This window comes from Bactrocera tryoni, chromosome 5 (assembly GCF_016617805.1).
Source record: "Bactrocera tryoni isolate S06 chromosome 5, CSIRO_BtryS06_freeze2, whole genome shotgun sequence".
In the NCBI taxonomy this organism is placed as follows: domain Eukaryota; kingdom Metazoa; phylum Arthropoda; class Insecta; order Diptera; family Tephritidae; genus Bactrocera; species Bactrocera tryoni.
Window position 1 is genome coordinate 81,518,890 of NC_052503.1, and position 27,759 is coordinate 81,546,648.

A 27,759-nucleotide genomic window follows, 5' to 3' on the forward strand; every position below is an offset into this window, starting at 1 on the left:
GCTTGCATAATTACTACTGACGTCATAGTAAATTGAATTTAATTCTACTACGCCGTGTGAAAAAAGTGTGGAAGCAAATTTAGGTCTACTATTATACACATAAAAATAGCGCGAGCCCGATTGCGACAAAGAGGACTAAAATCTTCAACACTAACGTTGGCATTATTTTCCATTATCAACGGCCACATACACGTTTAATTTTTCAAAATAAAAGATTGTATACATATAAAATTATCATATATTTGTACATAGGTGCCGAAATTTTAAAATTTACGATCGATTTAACACAGTATAACAAAAAAAATGCACCTTCACAAGCTAACAAACCGTATCTGAAAATTACCAGGAGCAAAATATTTTATTTATACAATGATTTTTATAAATAACTGTACATAAATTGTCAACATTTGGCATATTCTTGCATACTTATCCACATAACGGTCTTGTAATGGAGCATTAAATAATTGTTGTGATGTGCGCGCTTTCAATGGCGTATAATATTATAACTTTTTATACATATGTGAGTATAAATATATTTAAAATAAAATACATTGTGCATATTATAAATTGCATACATTAGCCAGTTCATTTCCAATCCATTGAGTAAATGAGAACAAAATGTAGAAACGAGTATTTTGCTGCAATTTATTTTGGCTTTTCTATTTTGTTGTCACTTTTTTGAAGAATCTTCGTTCATTATAATTTTTACATACCTACACATAGCTTTTATTCACAATAAAAAAATTTGTTTTTTTTTATTTTTATGAGTAGCTTAAATTCACAAAATTCAATTAGCCGACACTCATTTCAAACACAGCATGCGTATTAGAGACTATTTTTTTTATCATCAGCACAACTCTTTCATTTCAAAATATTTACGAACATAATAAATAAATCTTCGCTTTAAGTGTTTACCACTACCTGCTTCGATGTCCAGAGCTTATGGATTTTGCTCAAGCCACTACAAATCGATTACGGTGTTGATGGGCTGTCACAATTAAATTATGATCCAATTAATTATCAGTTCGACTCGCGCGGCGACTAATTAACATAAGTGGGCAGGATATCTAATTGAAATCCGTGTGAATGTAGAAGGGGTAGCGAACTTACTTGGTTATACGGCCACGACGAGCACGATATTTCTTATAAATGTAATGCCAAATTAATATTTGACCATTTTCAAGAAAGTTAAATGTTGTCTGCTAAAATATTCAAATTAAATGAGTAAATGCCGTACCTCTGCAAAGACTAAATGGAGTCATATCAACAATTGCTGTCTTAAATGTTTCAGCATGACATTTATTAAGCATTCAGGTATTTATAACCATTTTGCATTCTGACACTACACCAACAGCTTAGTTAAATGGGCCAACACCTTAAAGAAATGTTCATCATACGCACTAAGGACCATACTCATGCATAATATACAGATGTAAATGAAGCATTTATTAAAATTGTGATAGTGAGTTAACCAATGTGATCTCACAGAAAGACTAATTACTAGCTAATGTTTACCTGTAAAGATATTTTATTTAATACAATATGTCTATAGCTAAATTTAAAGATTCATTCCTGATATGCAGGTGTTGCCACAAAATACTTTGGAGAAAATTGGTTACTTTGTTCCCTATTTCAGTGAAATATATTGTAAGAAGCCATCCATCGCATATTAATGTCGAAGCAGTTGAATTCGTTGCGATTGATTATATTAGATAGCGCCTCTCCTCAGTTTGTGTGATCAATTTGTATTGGCACTCCACGCAATGATGCTGAATAGCGAACATACTTCTTTATTGGCGTAGACTCTGCTAACGCGGCTATAGCCGAAATACATTCAGCGTGATATTTAAATTGACTTGTAAATTTCACACGTTATGCGTTAAGTATATCCTCAAAAAGTGAATTCTATATTGGTATACGCATGTATAATATATTATACAATATAACATGTATAAATTCATATATTATTTTAGTTAGGGAAAAGCACGTATCATGGATCAATATATGACGGACAACAATTTGTCTTCCAATAAAAACGCCAATTAATCGTTATTTCGATTCTTCAAAGAAAGCTGTCATTAAAATTCCATTATTCATTATTCAATTAAGCACATGATTATCATTCAAATAATAGCAACCTAACTTCTGACAACTGCAGCGAACCATTTTTCACTCCATTTAGCTAAAACAAAGCAATTATGTCTTAAGATACTTTAAGTTACACAATTATTTTGCCCAGATAACTAACTAAGTTTCAGTATATTTTCGCTAAAGTGAAACTTTTTGATATTATTATTTTATTTTATGGAAAAATATTGGCTATAGTTAACTGAAAAACCAAACACTAGCCCTTAGTGCTTTGTTAAGCTTCGACTTTACAAAATCTGTGCATTAAGTTAAATTAATATTATGTACCACGCATACTTTTTTCCAAACACTTTCAGTTTAACGAAATCCCATTAGTCCCAAATTTGTATTTTATTTAACTAGCACACGTATTCCGAATATTCTTAACGAATTGTACACACTACACATCTATGTAAATTTGCAAATGAGCATAGCTATTCTGAGCACTAAGTGAATTAATCAAGTGGGAATTGCAAGCTACATACTTCAACGAGCACTTTAAGAGCAAGGGATGTTTCACAAATTACATACCTTTCCACCTTGCTAATGAAAATTCCTGCATACATAGCAAATAGCAGTATCTATGTTCCATACCGCATAAGTGTGAGTAGTTGTGGGTTTTGTAAATGCATTTGTGGTTGTAAAATGAACGGTTGACCCCCAATTATGCAAATGCAATACACCGAACCATTTAACATTTACAAGCCTATGAGGTTGCAGCTTTAACACACGAATGCACGAACACACAGAGAAATGAAACAACAACTCATTGATTTAACTTTGGTTCAATGAATTTCCAAAAGCCTATACGACTAATGCTGGCTGCTGCAATTTAGGCGATGTGTCAGCGTTTCACTGACAAAGCTGCTATTACAGGCTGGTTATATACCTATTTAACTATATGGTACTATAGAATAGTGGTAATCATTTGGATTCAGCCGTCGCATTCACGAACCGAACAGGCATTGTTTGCGTTTGTGTGCACCAATACGCTCTGCGCATAGTAAGCAATTGATCTGCTCTTCAACTGCGTGTGGATGATTACGGTGGTAAATAGTTCTTGCAAATAAGCTTTAGCCATTGAAACACATATTATTAGTGATTTGAAATGCATAAAAAATGAGAAAAAATTATTAGCTATAAAAATTAAAGGCTTGATTTTAAACCAGATCAAGTCTTTAATTTTTATTTTTATAAAAATCGCGACAATAAATATTTAATTGTTGTATTTTGAGATTTCATTTCAGTGCACTTTTTTAAAGATGAGAGTATAAACCAATTCATAAATATTCAGAGATTTTTCTTAAAGTTCGTAAGACCACCTTAATAATGTACGAAATACACAAAGTACACAAAGGAAAAATTGACAGCACGAGTATGCACCCTACCGTTAGATGAATCACAGTCTACTTTTTGCTCTTTTGTGCCATTGTTGTTCGGCGGTTAGTAGAGTATTTCGTCACCGTCTTCGGCTAATACAATTTGTTCGGATGTACGCATGTAGTATACTTGTATGTGATAGGATGATAAGCGTAAATACGAACATAAACGAAACGAAACGGAATATTTGGATCCTTTATACAATAACGTATGTGCGAATCCAGTTTCGAATATGCACCATAGCAATGATTAAATTTAGTTAAAGGAATCCTTCGAAACTCCTTTCATGGATCAGCTCACACTTGCTGTTTTGTTAATATTTACCTTACTTTTTCAAAGTTTTGCTTTTTTAATTTATTTCAACAGCTTTGCTTAGATACTATGGGTCTAAAACCGGTTTCGACCAACGACTTTTAAGGTGATATGTAAAAAATTTGAATAATCGAATGTATGGGAGCTATGTGGTATAGTTGTTCCATCTTACCGATTTCGACAAATGATCAATTGAATATCACAATACATTTATTAAATTTCAATCGGATATCTCAAAAACTGACAAAAAAAATTTTAATCCTCAAGTCAAAATAGATATAAAACTTATTTTTTAATACTTCGTATCAGAGGTTACACAATTTAATGGTATTGTTTGATTTCCACATAGCTGCCGGAATGTCCTTGAGAATATGGTCTGTGGTTGTCATAGCCGTAGGCTTCCTTATGATAATATACTTTTGGGTTGTGCGCGTGTCCGATCTTCTTCACTATAGCATTGAAACCATTGTGATCATCAGCGGAGTATTCAACCACACGAGTAGTGCCGTCTGATTCAAGTAGTGTGTAACCACCTATTGAAGAAATTAACCCTTAACTTAACTAGACGTTTCTGGCCGAAATTTTTAACTCACCTTTGACGTAATCGCCATCACGTTGTTCCCAATGTCTCTTATTATCGCCAGTGTGAGAATCCTTAACCCCATAATCGAATGCATATTTTGGATAGTGATGTGGTTCGTGTTGCTTATCTCCTAAGATCACATAATTAACTGGGCCCGTGTAGCCACCATGGTGAGGCACTTGTTCATGTTGCACCACAGAAGCGTAACTGGTGGCTTGACCCAGTGGAATATGTCCTGCACATACCAAATCGATCGCAACAGCGACAATAACACTTGAAAATAGTTGCCACATGCTAATTATACGAAATCTATGTTTCGATGTAAAGTTAGTGTAAGGAGCCGAGTTGAACTGATATTAACTAAACGGTACTGTAAACTATTTATAGTCATAAGCTCTTTTAATTATTTGTACACACAAATAAACATTTTTGTATATGCTAAACAATATTTTACATTATTCAACGTTAGAAGACATACCTAGACATTTATTTGCTGAAACGGTGCAAAAACACCTATTTCGACACTACTCTCTATTATACTCTTGTAACATGCTACACAGAGTATAACAATTTTGTGTTCTTATACACTCAGAACCACCTCGGAGGTCACAGTAAAAGGAGCCGAATATATTTATTTCCATCAGTTCGTTTTTAAGGGGTTACCTGGGTTTCCTCAGGTAAAAAATATAGTTTTTAATAAGTTTTTTCTCATATAAAAAGTGAAATATTTTATTCGAATTTTTTATCGTTACAAACCTACACTATTAAAAAGGAAATTCTAAAATTTTTGGGAAAAAAATACTTTAAACTCGGTCATTGAGACACCATTTCCGGTGACTCTTCCGGAAAAATATGCGCCTGCGTTGGCAAGATAACTCCTTATAGGATCATCTAAAGTGAAAAAATACGTGTTTTAGTTAAAACGTTAATTTGGAACTTGGACGAAGGAGAAACAAATTTGAAATTTACAATAATTAAAATTTCGCGACTTTTTGTTAATATTGATTTTAGAGCAAAATATTTATGTAAAAGTCAATGTGTTTTCTGAACTTTTAAATTTGTTGTGAGTGTATCTAAAGTTCGGCTATGCTTGAGCTTGGCACTACCTTATTTGTTTAATATAAAAACGTTTGTTCGCCATAAATTGGGTATTGAACATTAGGTGTGCTTTGTTTTAGCACCTAGGTGCCGGTCGTTTGCTAAGTGGTGAGGTCGCTGGTTTGATTGAAAATAGTTAATTGTTCAGAAGGTAAGAAAATTGCCCATACAAGTGGAACCGCTATGCGAATGGGTATCAGTGCGGCGGGTACGGGTGTGTATGTATTTAGTACTTTTTAGCGGTCAGTAATACTAAGCCAGTTATATTGAAATTCCGATATGCTTCACTTCTTTCCGTAGTTTTTTGTTGCGCGCTGAAGACTAAAACCCATTTCCAAGTCGTTGTTTTTATTAATAAGCGTGATTTATATAATTTTGCTAACACTGATTTTATTACTAAATATTCGCTTAGACTTCTTAACTGTAATCTGAAAATTATATTTGCTAGTGAAAAAGCCATTAAAAAAACTTATGAGAAGCACAGGTTAGTAAGAACGTAACCACAAAATTACGCGGAATAACTCAATCATGTGGCATGGGCGAACACCATTGCAGGTTTTGAATAAATACTTGTACATTAATAGACTTACAACAACAAAACAATTGTTTACAAATTACCTTGTTTGACCATTGCATACGTGACGCAATAGAATTATGGAATCAAAGTATATAAAGGGTATATAAAAAGAGCAAAAAAAGTGGTATGGAAAGCAAAGCAAAGTGACAAATATGTGTCTAAAGCAAAATAATAGGCAGGCTTTTAGTAAAAATCTAAAATACGAGCTGGTGTAATCGTGGTGAAGGTCCATTTTGGCACGACCTTCTTAAGGCATTCGACCGTTTCGCCAACAAATGCTAATACGATATAGCGTGCGGCATAAAACAGTTGTAAATATTACATCTGTATATATGCTAAGTTCTCGCCTGTGTTTGTATGCAAAATTGTTTCTATATGAGTTCACTTAATATTTTTTATTCCTTAGTCCTTAGTCAAATGCACAAATGGTGTAATTATGGAGTACAAAAAATATTTACAAATTAATGCTTGTGGCCCTTGGATTGGAAGTTAAACACTTGAGTATACTATGTATACATTTTATGTTTTGTGCGATTATTGTTTAAGCTATGAAAATATTTGTATAATACCTAATGCTGCCCCTGAGTTTAAAGGGAATACTTAGCTATCAAAAGGCAAACAGTTCTGTTCTGTTTTGAAGCGTTGGTGGCCTCCTTACAAATATTGTAAATTTTATTTAATTTGGTTAAACCATTTAGGCAAATTGTTGCCATTTTCCAAGCACTTCAGCTACTTATAGAGGTTTTGTCGTATCTTCAAACTTTTGCTGCTTTGTACCGGCTAATTGTGTTGGTGTGTTTTTGTTTACATGTTCGTTTAATGTTCCAGTTCTTGTGCGTAATTGAATTATCGTTTGTGTTTATCTAATAAATTAAATATTCAAAATTGAAATTCTACGAAATGTGTACGGCAGTGTTTCAGCAACATACAGCACTACAAGTGAGTATCAATTATATGTTAACTTGCGAACAATGGAGAATTTAACTGTGATATGCCTTTTGGTGTTTTCTAGAATCTCAAATTGTTGTATTTTAATGGGTGACAGTTTTCATGTAGTAAGCTGCTACAGTGGGAAATACGGTGCGAGGCTTTTTATTGTCCGCTTTAACAACAAAAGTAATATTAGTTATAAACGCACTTTCATTAACCTCATCAATATTCAAACTACAAATACTAAGTTGACGTAATTTATTGAATACGCACGAAAGGGGTCGAAGTTTTCCCAAACAGTTTCTTGCAAATAGTTTTACGCTGAATTCCAAAGAAAGGATAATAATTCCCTTTTCGTGCGTCACTTTCGCGTTATAACATAATACTCTTTCTTTTCGCATATGTCCGTTTTAGTAGTTCAATCCTTGAATATATTTATTAATGAATCTTTATTTCCAATCTTATACTTTCAGGTAAATATCTCCAGAAATGATAGTATTTCTAGGCACGCTTCTTTCCAAAGCAAATATGCGGAATGTTTAGAAAAGTCAAATATGTGTTCAGAGGTATCCTGTTTTGATATATTCATATATGTGTTTAAAAACGTTTGAAATGCACACATGTAGGTAACATTGTATCCTCGTCTACTATAAATTAGAACGCCTAAAAGTATGTCACATCTTTGGTTGGTACACGATTGCTAACTTTGCAAATGTCAGCTTTGAAGCAATTTAGCTGAATATCGTTGATTTAGTAGTGGACAAATTTGTTTGAACTACTTATAAATTACTTTTTCTATTTTTCATCATAATTATCACATTTATGACACTTTACACCACAATATACGCAGTTGGCAATGCGCTTACTTCCATCGCTCTTGGGAAATATATTGCTTTATCGATCAAACATTGGCCGTCAACCAGTGCACATGTTTGTGACTTCCTTTGGGTACTTTTCGTATTTGCTTTGACCGCTATCAATCAAAGTGTCAAAACTTAAATATCTAAAAATATGCAAACTAAAATTTAAAAGTTTTATTAAACTACGCACGGTAATATAATATCATCTGCTTTCTTTTCTGCTGAATAGTTAGTGGCATTAGGGAAATTGTGCCTCTAGTTCCCCCTGTGCGAGCCGCCTCGTCTCGTTTTTCGTTTACTCTTAATCCTATATATGAACGGGTACCCAGCTGATAACCTACTAAAAATCTAGTTATTGCCTGCTTGCATATCCTAACGCATTGGGACTTAGTATCGGCGCTACGGAGAGGAATAATATGAATTAGTTGGATAATGAGCAGAAATAGATACCTGGCTTCTGCAGCGTAACAAGGAGCTGCTGCATTTATGACACTTTTGTATTTAACTGTTAATTCATACCGAAATGGCTTTGTACCTTGTTAATTTTAAGGCCACCGGAAGTGCCGTAGTAATGGATTAGCTCAAGTATATAAAAAGCACGCACGCAAACACTCCACTCAGGCATGTAACAGTAAATGTGTAGTTTAAATTGTTTGCATAGTATTAGACGATTGCAAATATCTACTAATAATTCTGACACCATTGGCATATTTTTTAAATCAAAACATACAGGTTTGCAAACTTTATCGTTCGTAAATGAAAATTGTTTCAAATCAACTCTTTTCGCTTTCAAATCCCACAAACATACATATTATACTGACATTGCTTTATTTAAATTCTTTTCAAACATTTTTCATAACCCAAAATCATTTTTTGAAACGGTGTGCCATATTTTTTGGTCCAAAATATGAATACCGAATCATTTTTAGTAGTCCTAACGATGTTTACTTACAGCTTATAATAAAGCACATTAATGCGTTGAACAACAGTTTAAATAAAAATTTGAAATTGATAATCAAATGTTTAATTGACGAAAGTATTTAGTTGATTAGAATTAAAAACATTGAAATTCAATAAAGAAACATCAAAAAACCGTGAAAACATTTTCAAAGCAGTGTAAAACTTCGGATTAATAAAATCAAAATAACTAACAATAATTCATAGAACATCTGCAATGATGTCTGACATAAGTAAATCAAAATATAGGGGAAAATGTGAAACGCTTATTTACATTTAGATTAGAATATAACCCACGTCTACATTATCTATACGCATTCCACTGGCGGAATTCGACGGTAGGCAACCACAAATTATTTTCGCATATTATGTAATCAGAGAAATAATGCAAAAACATCAGAAAACGATGTAAAAAAAAAGACAACAAAAAACTTCCCCACACCGATGGACAGTTCACTAACGCAAATACAAAGAGATGAACAAGCAATCGAAATAAACAAAAAGAAACAAGTTCAACTGCATATAAAGCGTCGACAAGAACTAACCCGCCAGAGGCATTCTAAGCGAAATGAATTGATTCGCTGCACAGAAAGTGTTCGCAATACATTTTCGACCAAATTGAGCAAAGTTAGTTCCATAAAAAAAACTAAGACCTGCACGAATGCAAGTGCAAAAACTAGGACACCTTCAACAGTATCAGCCGCAGTTGAAGTTGGCGATAGCGATGTTCAGTGCATGAGGGACGACAGCGTAGACGTAATGGGCGGTGGCTTCACTTCCGCAATAGCAATCGTACATTTGCAGCAACAACAAAACGTTGTTAAAAACGAAATAGACGTCATTGCAGTGCCAACAGTAGGCGAAAACAACAAACCAATTTCCGTGGACAGAAAAATAAAAATATCAGCGCAAATGCAGGAAAAATTGTTGGACAATATACAAACGGAAAATGACGACCAAAAAAGTAAAAATACCTTCAATATAAACAACACAAAGAAGGAAAACAAACCATCTACAGCAACAGTTAGAACCATAAACACCCGTCCAAGTTCGTCAGGGAAAAATAAGGGTTCCAAAGAATCATGTGGCAGATTTGCCGAGAAGTTGAGACGTTCATTCCGACGCGGCGAACATAAATCACTTGAGATCAAACCACCTGAACATAGATTGGAGAATCTCGGCGGTACAAATCATAGAGAGAAGCAGTACTCTCCAGACGAAAAAAACAGCAGCTGCAATAGCCTTATTGACAGTGGTGGTGGACACAGTTTCAACTTAAAACCCTTCGGCATTAGATCATTGACTCCACTACAACGCAATTCGCATTCTATATTTTCTCTAAGTCATCTGCCTAGCCTGGGGGTCGGTGGAAGTGCAGACTCGGGCGGCGGTAGTAAATGCAGTGTATACAGTACGGCTGGTGGAGGACATATCAATCCGGCGCTACTTTTGGACAGTCCTGACGCAGACACACCACCTGAGTATGCATATCATCACTTAAGTAGTGTCGCAACGACAAACTCGAGTACCTCTTTGGAAAGTAACTTTGGCGAGATCGGCGAACGCACTTCGTCTTTAACCAGCATCAGCTATTGGGCGTGGCATCAATCGAACTCCTCTATGGGTGGCGAGGTAAGCACTAATAGCAACAATGGTGTGTCAGAGGCAAGCAATTCCGGACGAACGGTGGGCGACATTGGTTTAACAGCGAAACAGCATAAACAAAAGCAAAAACTAAAATCACAAAGCAGTAGTAAAAGTGATATTCAACAGCAACAAGCAAGTCGTAGTTGCAGCATTACCAGCGAGAGCAGTTCAACGAAACTCACACGTCTTCAAAATCTTCTTTTTAAGTCAAGTAATGAAAGCACAAAAAGCATTCATGCGCACTCCAATGAGGGATTCACAGCTTCGTCTCATAATTCTTCTTCAGGTGAATGGGAGAATTTGGGGTTTTCAACAACTAGCGGTAGTTGTAGTCACGTAGCCGCCGATTTTTATGTCGGTAGTTTTCCAGAAGAATCCGATGATATTGATAGCGCGTTTACTCTAGCCCAACCAGCAGATAGTAATACAGTTGCCACGTCAAAGCCAATACTAAAACGTGCTGACTCAAATGAAACAGCCGGATCGTATTATCAATATACGTTAACCTCACCGAATAATCCTTTTTTACCCGAAATTATCGCCCGCACCTACCATAGCGTCTATGATGAGGAGAATGAGCCGCTCGAGAATAACATGACGAATGTTAAGTATGGTCAGGGAGAAGACCCGAGTGGGTTAGAATTGGATGGCAGTGGCTCGCATTCGGCTCAACTACCAACCCCGGTATATAGTCGAGCGGCCTCGCAAGAGTCTACACATAGTGATAGCGCTATCTCAGCAACAGCTACAGTGAAAAGCAGTGCTAATGTAGAACTACCTTCCAGTCCTATTAACAGTTCATCATCAACTCCGGGGCGACAGCGTCGTAAACTGTTCATTTTGAATTCGCCTACACGACACTTGCTACATCAACAGCCATCTCACAAACCACAACCACAAGTTACTACTCCAGATACCTCTCTCCGTAAATCTACACCATGTACTTCCGCTTCCGATAGCAATGTTATAAAGAGCCTTAATCCCTTTCTTCCATTTACGAGTACTGTTGAAGGTATCAACAACAACAACACTGGCACAACGACCACATCAACGACGACTAAAACACCAGCCGCGGCAATATACAGCGCAACGAAGCGTGTGCCGCTAAAGCAATCAGCCATAACATCTCCAATCGCAATGCCGCAGGATTTAAATACAAAACGCGAGGAATTCTTGCGTGCTACCATGAAGATTTGCTTAGTAGTCTCTCCGCCAAATAGTAAATTACAGGTAAATGCCACTAAAATGCCTCCCACGCACCCTTCTAATGAAATTATATACATTGTTACATTATATTATACTTTTTTATATTTATACATTTTTGTGAATAAATTAATTAGGTTTACTGAATTTTAATTTTGTTTTTGTATATTTTTATTTTTAATAAGTTAAAGTAAAGAAAAACAGTATTACTTTAGTTTTCATTTCGTTAAAAGCGTTATTATATTATAGCCACGTTTTTGAAAGATCGGCTAATTTATTCTTAAACCATATGCAATTTATAAATCATACTCAGTTTTCTTTCTGTGCCTGAAAAAATTACTTAGTATGACCTTTCATCCTTCTCAGCTAAAAAGGAAGGAAATAACGGGTCACTAGTATAAGAGTGTGTACTAATTTTTAATCTACTCACTTGCAGCATTTTACATTAAAAGTTAAAAAACAGTTTCAGTTGAAGTGGGAAAGTGGGTGCGCAGTTCTCTCTGTCGTTCTGTCTTTCCCCAGGTTACCATATGACTTTTGTTAGGCTTTATTTTGTTGTTACCAAGTACTACAATTCAAATTTTTGCTGTGTACTATTTTTTTATTTTTTTGTTGATATCGTTTTTGAATTTGTTTTGCTGAGAATTTGCATAATTTACTCGGTAATTGTTTATGTTGGACTTTTAATGAAGCCAGTATTTTCTTGCACCCTTTTAGTTATTTGTTGTGTAGTTTCCTTTCACTCTTTTCAAATTGTATAATGCTTTTTTTAGTTAGGCAATATTTCAGATAATGTTTTATGGATAATATGAAAGATTTAAATTATTATACAAATTTTCATTTTTATATTGGTTTTCATAACAAATCCTTGTCTTCCTTTTCTTTATGAGTATAAACACAGTTCTCCGAAAATAACTGATCTGCATTTAACCTGTTCAACAAACCCTTCTTTCATATTTGTTTTAAATAACATTATGTTCCATTTTATATTAACACAGTTCTCCGAAAATAACTGATCTGCATTTAACCTGTTCAACAAACCCTTCTTTCATATTTGTTTTAAATAACATTATGTTCCATTTCATATTAAGTTGAATTGCAATACTTAAACTATTTTTTATTGTAATATTTACAAAATTAACTGACAACCAGAAAAAAGTGAGCACCAAAGTTATAATATATTATTTGTATTGTAACTGGCTGACAGCTGGCTCTATTAGAGAAAAGGCTAATTAACAAGAGGCACCGAGCCTGGTCAGCGCTTAGGTGACTCTGCCGTCGCGATGTAAAATAGTAGGGAAGTCACAATGCGACATCAGGCGAAGATGGCAGCTGGCTCTATAAAAGTAACGCAGGCACAGTGTAGTGACTCTCGCGCCGTGATGTTATTTGATTTGAAAGTCCCGCGGTAAATTTGCGGGCAGCTGGCTGCCAGTTGGCTATATAAGTAAAGCAGGCAGCTTGTCTGGCCAGTGCTTAGATGACTCTCGCGCCGCGATGTTATGTTATTTGAATGTCATGCGGAAAATTCGTAGGAAACAGGCTGCCAGTTAGCTATATAAGTATGGCAGGCAGCTTGTCTGGCCAGTACGTAGGTGACTTTCGCGCCCTGATATTATGTGATTTGAAAGTCACGCGGTAAATTCGCGGGAAGCTGGCTGCCAGTTGGCTATATAAGTAAAGCAGGCAGCTTGTCTGGCCAATGCTTAGGTGACTTTCGCGCCCTGATATTATGTGATTTGAAAGTCACGCGGTAAATTCGCGGGAAGCTGGCTGCCAGTTTGCTATATAAGTAAAGCAGGCAGCTTGTCTGGCCAGTGCTTAGATGACTCTCGCGCCGCGATGTTATGTTATTTGAATGTCATGCGGAAAATTCGTAGGAAACAGGCTGCCAGTTAGCTATATAAGTATGGCAGGCAGCTTGTCTGGCCAGTACGTAGGTGACTTTCGCGACCTGATATTATGTGATTTGAAAGTCACGCGGTAAATTCGCGGGAAGCTGGCTGCCAGTTAGCTATATAAGTATAGCAGGCAGCTTGTCTGGCCAGTGCTTAAGTGACTTTTGCGCCCTGATATTATGTGATTTGAAAGTCACGCGGTAAATTCGCGGGAAGCTGGCTGCCAGTTGGCTATATAAGTATAGCAGGCAGCTTGTCTGGCCAATGCTTAGGTGACTTTCGCGCCCTGATATTATGTGATTTGAAAGTCACGCGGTAAATTCGCTGGAAGCTGGCTGCCAGTTGGCTATATAAGTATAGCAGGCAGCTTGTCTGGCCAGTGCTAAGGTGACTCTCGCGCCGCGCTGTTATGATATTTGAATGTTATGCGGAAAATTCGTAGGAAACTGGCTGCCAGTTGGCTATATAAGTAATGCAGACAGCGTGCTTGGCCAGTGCGTAGGTGACTTTCGCGCCCTGATATTATGTGATTTGAAAGTCACGCGGTAAATTCGCGGGAAGCTGGCTGCCAGTTAGCTATATAAGTATAGCAGGCAGCTTGTCTGGCCAGTGCTTAAGTGACTTTCGCGCCCTGATATTATGTGATTTGAAAGTCACGCGGTAAATTCGCGGGAAGCTGGCTGCCAGTTGGCTATATAAGTATAGCAGGCAGCTTGTCTGGCCAATGCTTAGGTGACTTTCGCGCCCTGATATTATGTGATTTGAAAGTCACGCGGTAAATTCGCGGGAAGCTGGCTGCCAGTTAGCTATATAAGTATAGCAGGCAGCTTGTCTGGCCAGTGCTTAGGTGACTCTCGCGCCGCGATGTTAAGTTATTTGAATGTCATGCGGAAAATTCGTAGGAAACAGGCTGCCAGTTCGCTATATAAGTTTAGCAGGCAGCTTGTCTGGCCAGTGCTTAAATGACTTTCGCGCCCTGATATTATGTGATTTGAAAGTCACGCGGTAAATTCGCGGGAAGCTGGCTGCCAGTTAGCTATATAAGTAAAGCAGGCAGCTTGTCTGGCCAGTGCTTAGATGACCTTCGAGCCCTGATATTATGTAATTTGAAAGTCACGCGGTAAATTCGCGGGAAGCTGGCTGCCAGTTAGCTATATAAGTATAGCAGGCAGCTTGTCTGGCCAGTGCATGGGTGACTCTCGCGCCGCGATGTTATGTTATTTGAATGTCATGAGGACAATTCGTGGGAAACTGGCTGCCAGTTAGCTATATATGTATAGCAGGCAGCTTGTCTGGCCAGTGCTTAAGTGACTTTCGCGCCCTGATATTATGTGATTTGAAAGTCACGCGGTAAATTCGCGGGAAGCTGGCTGCCAGTTGGCTATATAAGTAAAGCAGGCAGCTTGTCTGGCCAGTGCTTAGGTGACTCTCGCGCCGCGATGTTATGTTATTTGAATGTCATGCGGAAAATTCGCGGGAAGCTGGCTGCCAGTTGGCTATATAAGTATAGCAGGCAGCTTGTCTGGCCAGTGCTTAAGTGACTTTCGCGCCCTGATATTATGTGATTTGAAAGTCATGCGGAAAATTCGCGGGAAGCTGGCTGCCAGTTGGCTGTATAAGTATAGCAGGCAGCTTGTCTGGCCAGTGCTTAAGTGACTTTCGCGCCCTGATATTATGTGATTTGAAAGTCACGCGGTAAATTCGCGGGAAGCTGGCTGCCAGTTGGCTGTATAAGTATAGCAGGCAGCTTGTCTGGCCAGTGCTTAAGTGACTTTCGCGCCCTGATATTATGTGATTTGAAAGTCACGCGGTAAATTCGCGGGAAGCTGGCTGCCAGTTGGCTATATAAGTATAGCAGGCAGCGTGCCTGGCCAGTGCATAGGCGACTCTCGCGCCGCGATGTTATGTTATTTGAATGTCATGCGGAAAATTCGTGGGAAACTGGCTGTCAGTTGGCTATATAAGTAAAGCAGGCAGCGTGTCTGGCCAGTGTATAGGTGACTTTCGCGCCCTGATATTATGTGATTTGAATGTCATGCGGAAAATTCGCGGGAAGCTGGCTGCCAGTTGGCTATATAAGTATAGCAGGCAGCTTGTCTGGCCAGTGCTTAAGTGACTTTCGCGCCCTGATATTATGTGATTTGAAAGTCATGCGGAAAATTCGCGGGAAGCTGGCTGCCAGTTGGCTATATAAGTAAAGCAGGCAGCTTGTCTGGCCAGTGCTTAGGTGACTCTCGCGCCGCGATGTTATGTTATTTGAATGTCATGCGGAAAATTCGCGGGAAGCTGGCTGCCAGTTGGCTATATAAGTAAAGCAGGCAGCGTGTCTGGCCAGTGCGTAGGTGACTTTCGCGCCCTGATATTATGTGATTTGAAAGTCACGCGGTAAATTCGCGCGAAGCTGGCTGCCAGTTGGCTATATAAGTAAAGCAGGCAGCGTGTCTGGCCAGTGCTTAGGTGACTTTCGCGCCCTGATATTATGTGATTTGAAAGTCACGCGGTAAATTCGCGGGAAGCTGGCTGCCAGTTGGCTATATAAGTAAAGCAGGCAGCTTGTCTGGCCAGTGCTTAGGCGACTCTCGCGCCGCGATGTTATGTTATTTGAATGTCATGCGGAAAATTCGTGGGAAACTGGCTGTCAGTTGGCTATATAAGTAAAGCAGGCAGCGTGTCTGGCCAGTGTATAGGTGACTTTCGCGCCCTGATATTATGTGATTTGAAAGTCACGCGGTCAATTCGCGGGAAGCTGACTGCCAGTTGGCTATATAAGTATAGCAGGCAGCTTGTCTGGCCAGTGCTTAAGTGACTTTCGCGCCCTGATATTATGTGATTTGAAAGTCACGCGGTAAATTCGCGGGAAGCTGGCTGCCAGTTGGCTATATAAGTAAAGCAGGCAGCGTGTCTGGCCAGCGCTTAGGAGACTCTCGCGCCGCGATGTTATGTTATTTGAAAGTCACGCGGTAAATTTGCGGGAAGGTGGCTCCCAGTTGGCTATATAAGTAAAGCAGGCAGCTTGTCTGGCCAGTTCTTAAGTGACTTTCGCGCCCTGATATTATGTGATTTGAAAGTCACGCGGTAAATTCGCGGGAAGCTGGCTGCCAGTTGGCTATATAAGTAAAGCAGGCAGCGTGTCTGGCCAGTGCGTAGGTGACTTTCGCGCCCTGATATTATGTGATTTGAAAGTCACGCGGTAAATTCGCGCGAAGCTGGCTGCCAGTTGGCTATATAAGTAAAGCAGGCAGCTTGTCTGGCCAGTGCTTAGGTGACTCTCGCGCCGCGATGTTATGTTATTTGAAAGTCACGCGGTAAATTCGCGGGAAGCTGGCTGCCAGTTGGCTATATAAGTAAAGCAGGCAGCTTGTCTGGCCAGTGCTTAAGTGACTTTCGCGCCCTGATATTATGTGATTTGAAAGTCACGCGGTAAATTCGCGGGAAGCTGGCTGCCAGTTGGCTATATAAGTAAAGCAGGCAGCGTGTCTGGCCAGTGCGTAGGTGACTTTCGCGCCCTGATATTATGTGATTTGAAAGTCACGCGGTAAATTCGCGGGAAGCTGGCTGCCAGTTAGCTATATAAGTATAGCAGGCAGCTTGTCTGGCCAGTGCTTAAGTGACTTTCGCGCCCTGATATTATGTGATTTGAAAGTCACGCGGTAAATTCGCTGGAAGCTGGCTGCCAGTTGGCTATATAAGTATAGCAGGCAGCTTGTCTGGCCAGTGCTTAAGTGACTTTCGCGCCCTGATATTATGTGATTTGAAAGTCACGCGGTAAATTCGCTGGAAGCTGGCTGCCAGTTGGCTATATAAGTATAGCAGGCAGCTTGTCTGGCCAGTGCTTAAGTGACTTTCGCGCCCTGATATTATGTGATTTGAAAGTCACGCGGTAAATTCGCTGGAAGCTGGCTGCCAGTTGGCTATATAAGTATAGCAGGCAGCTTGTCTGGCCAGTGCTTAAGTGACTTTCGCGCCCTGATATTATGTGATTTGAAAGTCACGCGGTAAATTCGCGGGAAGCTGGCTGCCAGTTGGCTATATAAGTATAGCAGGCAGCTTGTCTGGCCAGTGCTTAAGTGACTTTCGCGCCCTGATATTATGTGATTTGAAAGTCACGCGGTAAATTCGCGGGAAGCTGACTGCCAGTTGGCTATATAAGTATAGCAGGCAGCTTATCTGGCCAGTGCTTAAGTGACTTTCGCGCCCTGATATTATGTGATTTGAAAGTCACGGGGTAAATTCGCGGGAAGCTGGCTGCCAGTTGGCTATATAAGTATAGCAGGCAGCTTGTCTGGCCAGTGCTTAGGAGACTCTCGCGCCCTGATATTATGTGATTTGAAAGTCACGCGGTAAATTCGCGGGAAGCTGGCTGCCAGTTGGCTATATAAGTAAAGCAGGCAGCTTGTCTGGCCAGTGCTTAGGAGACTCTCGCGCCGCGGTGTTATGTTGTTATAATGTCTTGCGGTAAATTCGAAACTGAAAGGAAACTGTCTGCTTGGGGCTTATATAAGTAAGGCAAGCACCGTGCCTGGCCAGTGCTTAAGTGGCTCTCATGCCGCGATGTGCTGTTATTTGAAAGTCATGAGTTGGCCCAACGGGAAGGTGGCTGACAGCTGGCTTTATAAAAGAAACGCAGGTACCGTGCCCTGTCCAGATCCAATAGTCTGTCTTCAGGTCCTTTAATATTTATTATGATTGCCAAGCGAATTTAAATTAGAAGCGTCGCCTTGAATTTACTGTCCTCAATGACTGATTCAATGGTAATATGTGCATCCATATGTTGTTTAGTATTATAATCTATATAGAATTGGAATAAATAATTTATTGATTTTTGCAATATTTTTTTACTTTTTTGTTCAACCTTTGATTTCACATAAAATTCATGTGAAGTGAATCACATAAATTCTATATTTGTTATTGGTAGCAAAATTTTAATTAATTTGTCTCTTTATAGTTGAAATCTAAAAGCTTAACACACTTGGACGGACTCGACCCAATGGTAGCAGGTCATCGTGGTGTTCCCGTTAGCATAACACCGAATATGGTGAGTGTTTTACAGTTTGCTGTTTGTTTCGTAGAAAAATTAATAAAATTTTAATTCATATTACCTGTTAAGAGTTTTTTGGGTTCTAGTATTTATCTGTTCTAGTATTAATTCCTGGTAAAGAAAGAGGTAGTAATCAACTAAATATTATATAAGCGTTAGTACAACAGAACTAAAAAGCGAAAAAAATCTAGAAATTAAAAGTTTAAGTAAGAATTTTAACAGAAATATCTATTAATAAGCTACTTACTCATCCCAATCCAGTATTTTTCCGTTAAAAACTGGATTGTGGAGTTAAAAAAATATTACGAAACGCTAATGTATTATATTGAGTCAACTTTATAGCTATCTATTTAAGTTGCAAAAATAAATTATTTTATCTTAAAATCTTCCCGCCCACTTTCTAAAATTTAGCCTATAACATAAGGGTTAATATTAATCTTACGAATTTGTGATAAAAATGCAGTTACCATCTCTTCTACATAACTATCAATAATATACTAGGGTTTCGAGAGTGTAATTTTATTTTACATAAAGCCAGTAGTAATTTGAGTGTTAAATTTGTGGTTCATGAAAGAGAGTCTCGAATTATTTCTTAACAATCGTGTTTGCTATCATCAGCAATTAGTTCCTTCCAAAGTCTGTAAAACGTTCCACAGCTTTAGCACCTCATATCCCTCTTCGGTAGTGGCAGTCTAGCTTGAAAACAAACAGCTCATTCATGAATCCACTCGCATCAATTTCAGAGCCGGAGCGAAGTTTGCACAAATACGGCCTCTTCAACAATTCAAACTTCTCAACAGCTTTATCCAGATCAATATCCATCTGTGTTGAACTCTTCTTCAACAATAGCGAATATAACCAGCGAAGAGACATCAGCTCCAACAGGCATCAGGTCTGTGACGAGTTATAAGAAAAAATCTCCATTTGTACAGCGTAAAAAACCACTGCTAACACGCAGTGAGGTGAGTTAAGTGTTATTCGTGTGTTCATTTAGACATGTAAACAAATTTTCGTATTTCCCTAGCTAGAACATTATGATTTGCATATTTATTACCAGTTTTGCTTTATGTACTTCCAATTCCGAATTTCACCCTTTCAGAGCACTATTTTACCTTAATTGTCTTACCGCATACCAAATTTTATGAAGCTACCTTTTTTGTTCAAACTATTCATATTAGTGTAGATAAATATACCGAAATCAGTTCGTGTTCGTTCACGTATCCATCCTGTAGATGGAAAAACATTATACTATGAAAATCTGGATGAGCAAGCAATATACGCAGCAATAAATAACTCAACTAATTTTAATCTCTTACCTCAAGTTACTTACTAGATTTTAGTTACATTTCCTGTCCTCTACTTCGTTACCATATGTTACCCTAAACATATCAATATTTCTAGTGTTTCTATGAAGAGTTTATTTAACCGAAAGATTGTTTTGTAAGTTTCACAAGACGCGCGTTATTAAATTTAACAAATCAGAAATTTGAACTTCCGACTCATTAACCCCATTTCAATTATCAATATTACTTATATATGGTAGTTAGAAATGTGTACATACATATGTGTACATACATATGTACATACAGTGGGGAGCAAAAGTGATTCCACGCTCAACATTTTCGTGTTTGAGCGCTCATAAAACCATAACGCGTGAAGTAAATGAAACAAAATTGTTTTCCAAGAATATCTATTTAGTTTACAACAAATATGCGTTGCTAATGAAATAAGCAGAGAAGAAATGTATTAGTTTAGAACCAAAAACAAAAACATAACGCATGTACTCAGTTTTGCACCATCCGTTATTCGTACTTATTCATTTGTCAATTTGTATGTGCTTGAATTATTCAAATATGATGTTTGAACCTAACTGGAGTCTATTAAAACTATTTATGGAATATTCTTAGGTCACGAGTTCGGAATACTTTTCTGTGAGTTTTTGTACCGATCAAGGTGGTGTAGAGGAAGAGTTCATACCAGCGACCAAAGGCGTAACTTTGCAGTATGTACTATACTTTTGGACTTACAACTTCTACCGTTAACTACATATGTTCGCTTATATATTATATGTATTTTTCAGTTCCGCGCTATGTCAAGCGTTGAAAAGACGAAATTTAACATTTTCACAAATCGCCATTACTGATAATAATCCTCCCAGTAGCTTTTTAGAAACAGGTACGTAAGTCAATATCGCAAAAACTTCATTCAGTTTGATCAGTCGATCCCTCAACGAATAATTGAAATCGTAATTAAATTTCTCATAATTGGTATTTTCCATAGGGTACTCTCTATTAGCAAGTTCTTTGGATGAAAATACTGATGTAGAAAATTTAGCTGGACATCATTTGACTGTAACTGAAAGCGATGGTAGTCGAAAAACTTTGCAAAAAGCCGCATCATTTGTAAGAAATATCAAATCGAAATCTGTGGGTTTTCTGAAAATATTACAATTACCATTTAGGGTTCCCGCACACGTCCACCGCGATTGCTCTCTTCCGCCTCTACGGAAGAGACCAGCGAAGCCGCTGTTCCAGGAAAACAACTCAAACAACGCTGGTCCGGTTTGTTCGGTATTAAAAATCCACAGCAAAGTCAATTATGTGAACTGCTGAATAGTTACGCAAAGAATGGTGTACCACAAAAGAGAGCATCAGTAAATTTCGATCATCCGGATTTTGATGCGGCCTTAGCGTATTTGGACAATATGCACAAGTCGTGGAAGGATATTGTGGATAGCACAGCTATGAATGACAGCGAAATGAGAATACAAACTGCAATTTGGGAGTTAGTTACCACCGAAGTATACTACATCCACGCACTCCAAACAGTAACAGATGTAAGTATTTGATAACATCAAATATACCGTCCATTAGTAAAGCCTTTAATGGAATGTTTTTGATTGCAGCTCTTTTTGGCATGTTTAGAAGCTGTGCAGTTGGAGCGACTGCTTACCGATGTAGATCAACATCGACTATTTTCGAATGTACGGGATATATGCGAAGCCAATCTTAAATTCTGGACTCTTTATCTCTACCCCATGGTGGCGCACAGTGTCGCTACTGGTGAACCTCTACGTGTGGCGTTCTTCCATCAGGGTTTTGTTGCTTTCGCCTCAATATTCGCACCATACAAAAAGTATTGTGCAGAACAGAGTACTTGTCAGTTCTATTGCAAGGAACTTAACCACAACAATCCACTTTTTACATCTTATTTGGCCTGGTGTGAGTCGCAAAAGCTGTGTAACCGGCTCCGATTGGCCGACATTTTAGTACGGCCGATGCAGCGATTGACCAAGTATAGTCTGCTTTTGACAGCGATCAAGAAGCACATGTTGGATATGGAGCAGATCGAGTCAGTCGATTCAATGGTACTTTTATATATACATACATATATAGTACATATATCGATTATCACTTAATTTTCCCATTGCGATTTTTAGATCCATTCAGTGGAGAACTTCGTGTTTAGTGTGAATAACCACTTGACAACGCGTCAGGAAAATGAACGTTTGAAAGGTGTTATGGCGCGCATTGAGTCCTATGATGTAGTGGTAAGACGCATATGTAAAAGGCATAACTAAAAAAGTTTGCTAACTTCAACCTTCCTCTCTAAATATTGTGATCGATAGGACACCAACAACGAGCAACTAGACAAAATGATAAAGCAATATAGTAAAATGTTTGACTTGTGCGCTCCAATGAAAGGATGTCCAGCTCACCAAGTGCGCCATCTCTTCATGGAGGGCGACCATAAATTCAAAGACAACCTTGGCAAGACCGACGTTCATTGTTTTTTGCTGACGGATATGCTGCTTGTCTGCAAAGCGATCGCGAAACGTGGTCTCGGTTCGCTGAAAGTGATTCGTCAACCATACTTAACCGATAGACTTGTTGTACAACAAAGCAATAATATTTTAAATTGTATCTACCTCAATGAATTTCAAGTGGTCGTTACTGCATTCACTCTACAATGTTCGGAGGCAAAAAATTGGTATGAGTCAATAAAGCGCGCTAAAATGATTTACACAAGACTGAAACAAGGTACCGGCAATTGGGACAACTTCCGTTTGGCTGCAGGGAGTGGAGTAAGTGGCAGCGCAGTGGATGTACTTGGCATAAAAAAATCGCCAATGAATTCGTCATTATGCAGTCATGTTTCCAGCGCAAATAATAGTCACAGCGGCTCTGTCGAGTGGAATGATTCGCGTAATATATCGGTGGAATTTGAAAAGACCAATTCATTATCCAGTGAGGATGGTTCTATGAGTGAGTAAAATGCGTTTGTTATATTCATGTAATTTTATTTCATATATTTTGTAGGCAAGAATTTGCAATCCGGTCCACTCAAACTCAAAGTTAACACTGCAACGGCGAACACACTTTCAGTACAGCCACTTAATCACTTGGGACAAAGTCTGCCGAACCTAAACCTGAACCAAAGCCATACGTAAATACTATTCGCTTATTATCTCATTGAAATGTATTTGTATATATTCGAAAACATGAAAAATATTACTTTTCTATTTATTTAAATAGTTTTTGAGACATTTTCATATGAATTTGAAAGATATTAACTACCGCGTACAGTGAATTAACTCGTCCCTCTCTCTTTCTCTCATTAAACGTTGAACGTATCACCAAAAACTAATCGAGTTAGATATAGGTTATATACATATGTATGTATGTATATATAAATGATCAGGATGACGAGAAAAGTTGAAATCCGGTTGACTGTATGCCTGGCCGTCCTTATGTCTTAAGTAAATAGTGTAATCACAATGCATTTAATGCCTAATTTCTTTAAAAACCGGCGATTTGGAACACACTTTTATGTTTCTAAATTTATGGGTGAATCCAAATTTATTTTTTTTTTAATGAAAATATGCCTCATGAGATTCTGCAAATTTCTGCATTTTTAGAATTTCTCTACGATTAGTAGTTTAGATGTTATAAGCATTTTTGTATTCGCTTGTATTCGGCGGCTGCTTGCTGCATGCTCCTGGTCGCCTGGTAGAAATCTGAGATTTTGGCACCAAATTGAATGCAATTTTTTCTGCAGTGGCGGCAGATGCACTACAAATTTACAGCATACGCAGAGGGGCGAGATGGGGAAAACGGATGCGGCCATAATCAATGCATAAGCAAAGGGGCGAAATGGGCGGATGCGGCCATATGCAATGCCCGGAAACAGGAAAAGGCTCTCGACCGGAAGTGGAATAACGGTACCGCACTTCCGGTTGGAAACCAAACCGGAAATGCCCGACCGGAAACGGATGCGACCGGGACCGGAAGTGAAATCACACTTCCGGTTGGAACCCAAACCGGAAGTGTCCGACCGGAAACGGATGTGGCCTTGGCCGGAAATGAAATAACGGTATCACACTTCCGGTTGGAAACCAAACCGGAAACGGGTGCTATCTGGGCCGGAAGTGGAATAACGACAACGGAAGCTCACGGAAGCTCACTCGGAAACGGAAGCTCACTCGAACCCCGTTTCCGGTTTACTACTTCCGGTTTGGTTTACGGCCGGAAGTGTGGTACCGTTATTCCCTTTCCGGTCGAGGACCTTTTCCTGTTTCCGGGCATTGCATATGGCCGCATCCGCCCAATTCGCCCCTTTGCTTATGCATTGCATTTGGCCGCATCCGTTTTCCCCATCTCGCCCCATTGCGTATGCTGCAAATTTGTAGTGCATCTGCCGCCGCTGCAGACAAAATGCATTCAATTTGGTGCCAAAATCTCAGATTTCTACCAGGCGACCAGGAGCATGCAGCAAGCAGCCGCCGAATACAAGCGAATACAAAAATGCTTATAACATCTAAACTACTGATCGTAGAGAAATTCTAAAAATGCAGAAATTTGCAGAATCTCATGAGGCATATTTTCATTAAAAAAAAATAAATTTGGATTCACCCATAAATTTAGAAACATAAAAGTGTGTTCCAAATCGCCGGATTTTGAGGAGAAAATCGTGAAAATTATTTTTTCTCCTAAGTGAGGGTGTTGAAATGGGGTGTGGGAGAACTTCCGAGTGTCTCTCTATTTATTCCGAGCCCAAAACGAACGTTTTATCCATTAACGATTAGTTTTTAGCCGATAAAGCGAGGCATAAATATTATTCATGTGCTGTTATTATATACCATATAAGTATGCGTAGACATGTGAGAAAGTATTTTTCTCATAAATTTTTATTATTTTTATAATTTTTTCATTGTTTATTTGCTTTTTCGCATGCTTTATTTTTATTCACGTGGCTTTTCATCGGTTCGCTACACCATACTCAATGCTCAACTTTGTTTTCTACGGAATTGGAATTAAGTACCCTCGACAGTAACCTATATTATACTTATAGTAATAACACACTACTGGTACCTGGCACAACAACAAGCCATTCCGGAAATTTGTTGCTTTCGCCTAGTCATAGAGGAATTTCTTATCCACCACCTAGTCCAACAAGGTGAGCTAATTCGAAAAATGAAATGACATGATTGCACATATACGAGTATGTACATATGTACATACCGTTAATTATTTGGCAATTTATATATATTTGTGATTAAAATTTCCAGAGTTCCACTTCGTCGCGGCATGGCCTTTTCTACCTCCACCAAAAATCCGCCACTAGTCAAAACTCGCAATATTACTTCGCAGAATAGCATTAACTGGTCACAACCGCAATCTGTAGCGCCAAACTTACAGCAGCGACACAAAGTACCAATTAATAGCACCGTAGCGAGCAACGCATCGAACGCCATGCTATCAACACCTCTTGGTGGGGCACAGCTTACTCAAAATAAAAGTCACGGAACTAACGAAAGCACAACCAGTGCAAGACCTGAAACCATGGCAATTCAACTGTCCAATGATTTGACAGATGGTACTTGCCAACAGCAGCAGCATCCTCAACAAATGCCTACCTGCAACGAAACCGATGTTTGATTCGTTTGCAAGCAAATGAAATAATTGAAATAGACTCTTCCTGGCTTTATTTCAAGCACGTAGAGGCACACACTCATAGTATATGTATGTACATATGTACATATACACTTATAAAGGAACATTAGTGGCATTAATTGCGTTATCGCAAATACAAACTACCATAGTCAGTGGATTCATGTATGTAGTATTTTATAGATTATAAAGCGTGCGGAAGGATCATAGGGCTTACATGCGTACAAAACAAAAACTAAATAAAATAAACGATCACTTGCTTGTTAACGAAACCTTTGTATACAAAAAGATACTGTAGAAAACATGTTTATTACATTACTTTTGACAAAAAGCTGCAAAATTTTAACAAAAAATATGAAGGCAAATAGGGATTAGTAAAATACTAGGGAATAGTTATTAGTACATACATATGTAGAGGATATCAATTTGTATTCAAATCAAATATAATATATACCAATAATAATTTACAAGTAATGTAGCAATAGTTTGCATAAAATCAGAACAAATAAATATATAAATATATAAAAATCAAAGCAAAAATATTTAAAAAAAAAAGTAAATAAGAAATATCAACCATATTTTACCAATACAAAGTATGCAACGATTTTTTATATTTTAAATTTAAAAATATGTAAGTTCATAAGATTTCCTTAAATCAGTAGGAGGAAATGAATAGTGAAGTAAGCACCACCATATGTCAACAAATGTACAAGTGTACATACATACATACATATATGTCTCCACAAAAATGTGGATATTTAGTATTGGTTGTAGTGCTGTTAATAAGTTAGTTAAGTTATTGTATAAATGCAACCATATATAGAAATGGTGTAAAAAGCCTGAATAACGAACTTGTACTTATAGAAAGTCTCCTTTCACTTGTGTCCTTCCACAAGCCTACAGCTGTGAACATAGTACTATATTCAGTGTATTTTATATATATCTTTTACAATCAGTAATACTTTATGATGTTTAAATAGGCGAGCAATTTTATTGTAAATAAATTTGTAGTTTAAGTAATGAAAATGTTGGTATTCTAGATCCGAGTAGCCATTAGAGTTTGTATTATATTGCAAGAAAATTATTCAAATTGCTAGCATTCATATAACTAGTATAAAATATACAACAAATAAATGTTATACCCAAACTGTATTAGAAAGTAAAAAATAAAACTGATTAAAACGTATATTTTATGTAAAACCTAGTATTTACTTATGTATAAAAGAACAGCATTGGCCAAGGCAACAATTTTATACCATATATGTATACATAATAATAAGTTGTAGCTTTGGCCAATGACATATTGGCAACAATACGATAAAAAAAAATATTTATGCACACTACTGTATATACATATGTTATTAAAAACTGTGATTCCATAATCATTGAATCATTGACATTAATCACAAGCAATTATTGTTTTTCCTTCCATTATGTAAGTATATAATATTGTAATGTTGCAACGGTAGTTATTTGTTCGTTAGCCGTTCATAAATCTGGTCAAAACGGATTTGAATTAACAAAGCTATTGCTGAAATCGAAAACGCTTTTCCAATATACAAGTATAACAATTATTGTATTAGCTTAGCATGTCAGAGTTAAAAGTTGAGATGTTGCGTTAAAAGGAACCGTCTTCTTTATGTTTAGGATTCCAAACAAAACTAATTTAAAACTCTAGTAATTGTATGTTTCCTATGAGCATTTCAGACCTGTATGATGCAGTCATAAAATTTTGAGCTGTCTCTACTAAATTAATTTTAATTTTTCCGTTTAAAATTCTATAAAAATACAGCTTTATAAATATTGTTGGTAATAGGAAAGCTTAAGCAGCTTGCTAATTTGTCTTGTAGAATATACTATTTCCTACTTACAAATGTGAATAATTTTAATTATTTAGTAATTGGTCACAAATATAATATCATATTCTAAAGTATTTGTAAAAATATACGCATACATGCGTGTGAAACTGTAAAGAGAACATCAATTGATTATTAAGTACAAAATAAGTAAAAAAAATTATCGTTAAATTATATAGTTTACATATGTACTGTACAATACACCTACATACATACTTAAATATTTACGCGTTGACTTTATTGTATTATACATACTTGTGCATTTTATATAAACTTATGTATTTGTATGTATTCTTATATATGACTAAGCTATCTCCCACTAATCGGTTACCCAAAAAACTAT

The 27,759-nt window shown here is 37.5% G+C and overlaps 2 protein-coding genes across 3 annotated transcripts; one reads left to right on the plus strand and one right to left on the minus strand.

Moving 5' to 3' along the window:
• Positions 1 to 4,140: 4,140 nt before the first annotated feature.
• On the minus strand, positions 4,141 to 4,847 carry LOC120776437 (cuticle protein 8-like). The gene is made up of 2 exons (XM_040107090.1): positions 4,413 to 4,847; positions 4,141 to 4,352 (listed from the first exon to the last, which is right to left on the minus strand). The coding sequence occupies exons 1-2, from the start codon at positions 4,693 to 4,695 to the stop codon at positions 4,141 to 4,143; spliced, it is 495 nt and encodes a 164-aa protein (XP_039963024.1). The 5' UTR covers positions 4,696 to 4,847.
• Positions 4,848 to 8,888: 4,041 nt separating this feature from the next.
• Positions 8,889 to 27,496, plus strand: LOC120776420. 2 transcript variants are annotated; one of them, XM_040107058.1, is made up of 13 exons: positions 8,891 to 11,701; positions 18,518 to 18,607; positions 19,354 to 19,572; positions 20,518 to 20,612; positions 20,691 to 20,785; positions 20,891 to 21,012; positions 21,072 to 21,446; positions 21,516 to 21,977; positions 22,050 to 22,160; positions 22,239 to 22,875; positions 22,930 to 23,056; positions 24,929 to 25,066; positions 25,179 to 27,496. In XM_040107058.1, exons 1-13 carry the CDS (start codon positions 9,269 to 9,271, stop codon positions 25,546 to 25,548), a joined length of 5,274 nt encoding a protein of 1,757 aa, XP_039962992.1. In that variant the 5' UTR covers positions 8,891 to 9,268; the 3' UTR covers positions 25,549 to 27,496. The 2 variants fall into 2 exon arrangements, with proteins under 2 accessions (XP_039962993.1, XP_039962992.1); XM_040107059.1 differs by lacking the exon at positions 19,354 to 19,572 and having other exon boundaries at positions 8,889 to 11,701; positions 24,962 to 25,066.
• The last annotated feature ends 263 nt before the right edge of the window (positions 27,497 to 27,759 follow it).

Coding starts and splice junctions, on each gene's coding strand:
- LOC120776437 (XM_040107090.1), bottom strand. CDS start 4,695: ATGTGGCAACTATTTTCAAGTGTTATTGTCGCTGTTGCGATCGATTTG. Junction 4,353..4,412: donor TGATGGCGATTACGTCAAAG/GTGAGTTAAAAA, acceptor TTTCTTCAATAG/GTGGTTACACACTACTTGAA.
- LOC120776420 (XM_040107058.1), top strand. CDS start 9,269: ATGGACAGTTCACTAACGCAAATACAAAGAGATGAACAAGCAATCGAA. Junction 22,161..22,238: donor TTGAGTCCTATGATGTAGTG/GTAAGACGCATA, acceptor TGTGATCGATAG/GACACCAACAACGAGCAACT. Junction 23,057..24,928: donor AACCTGAACCAAAGCCATAC/GTAAATACTATT, acceptor ATTGGAATTAAG/TACCCTCGACAGTAACCTAT.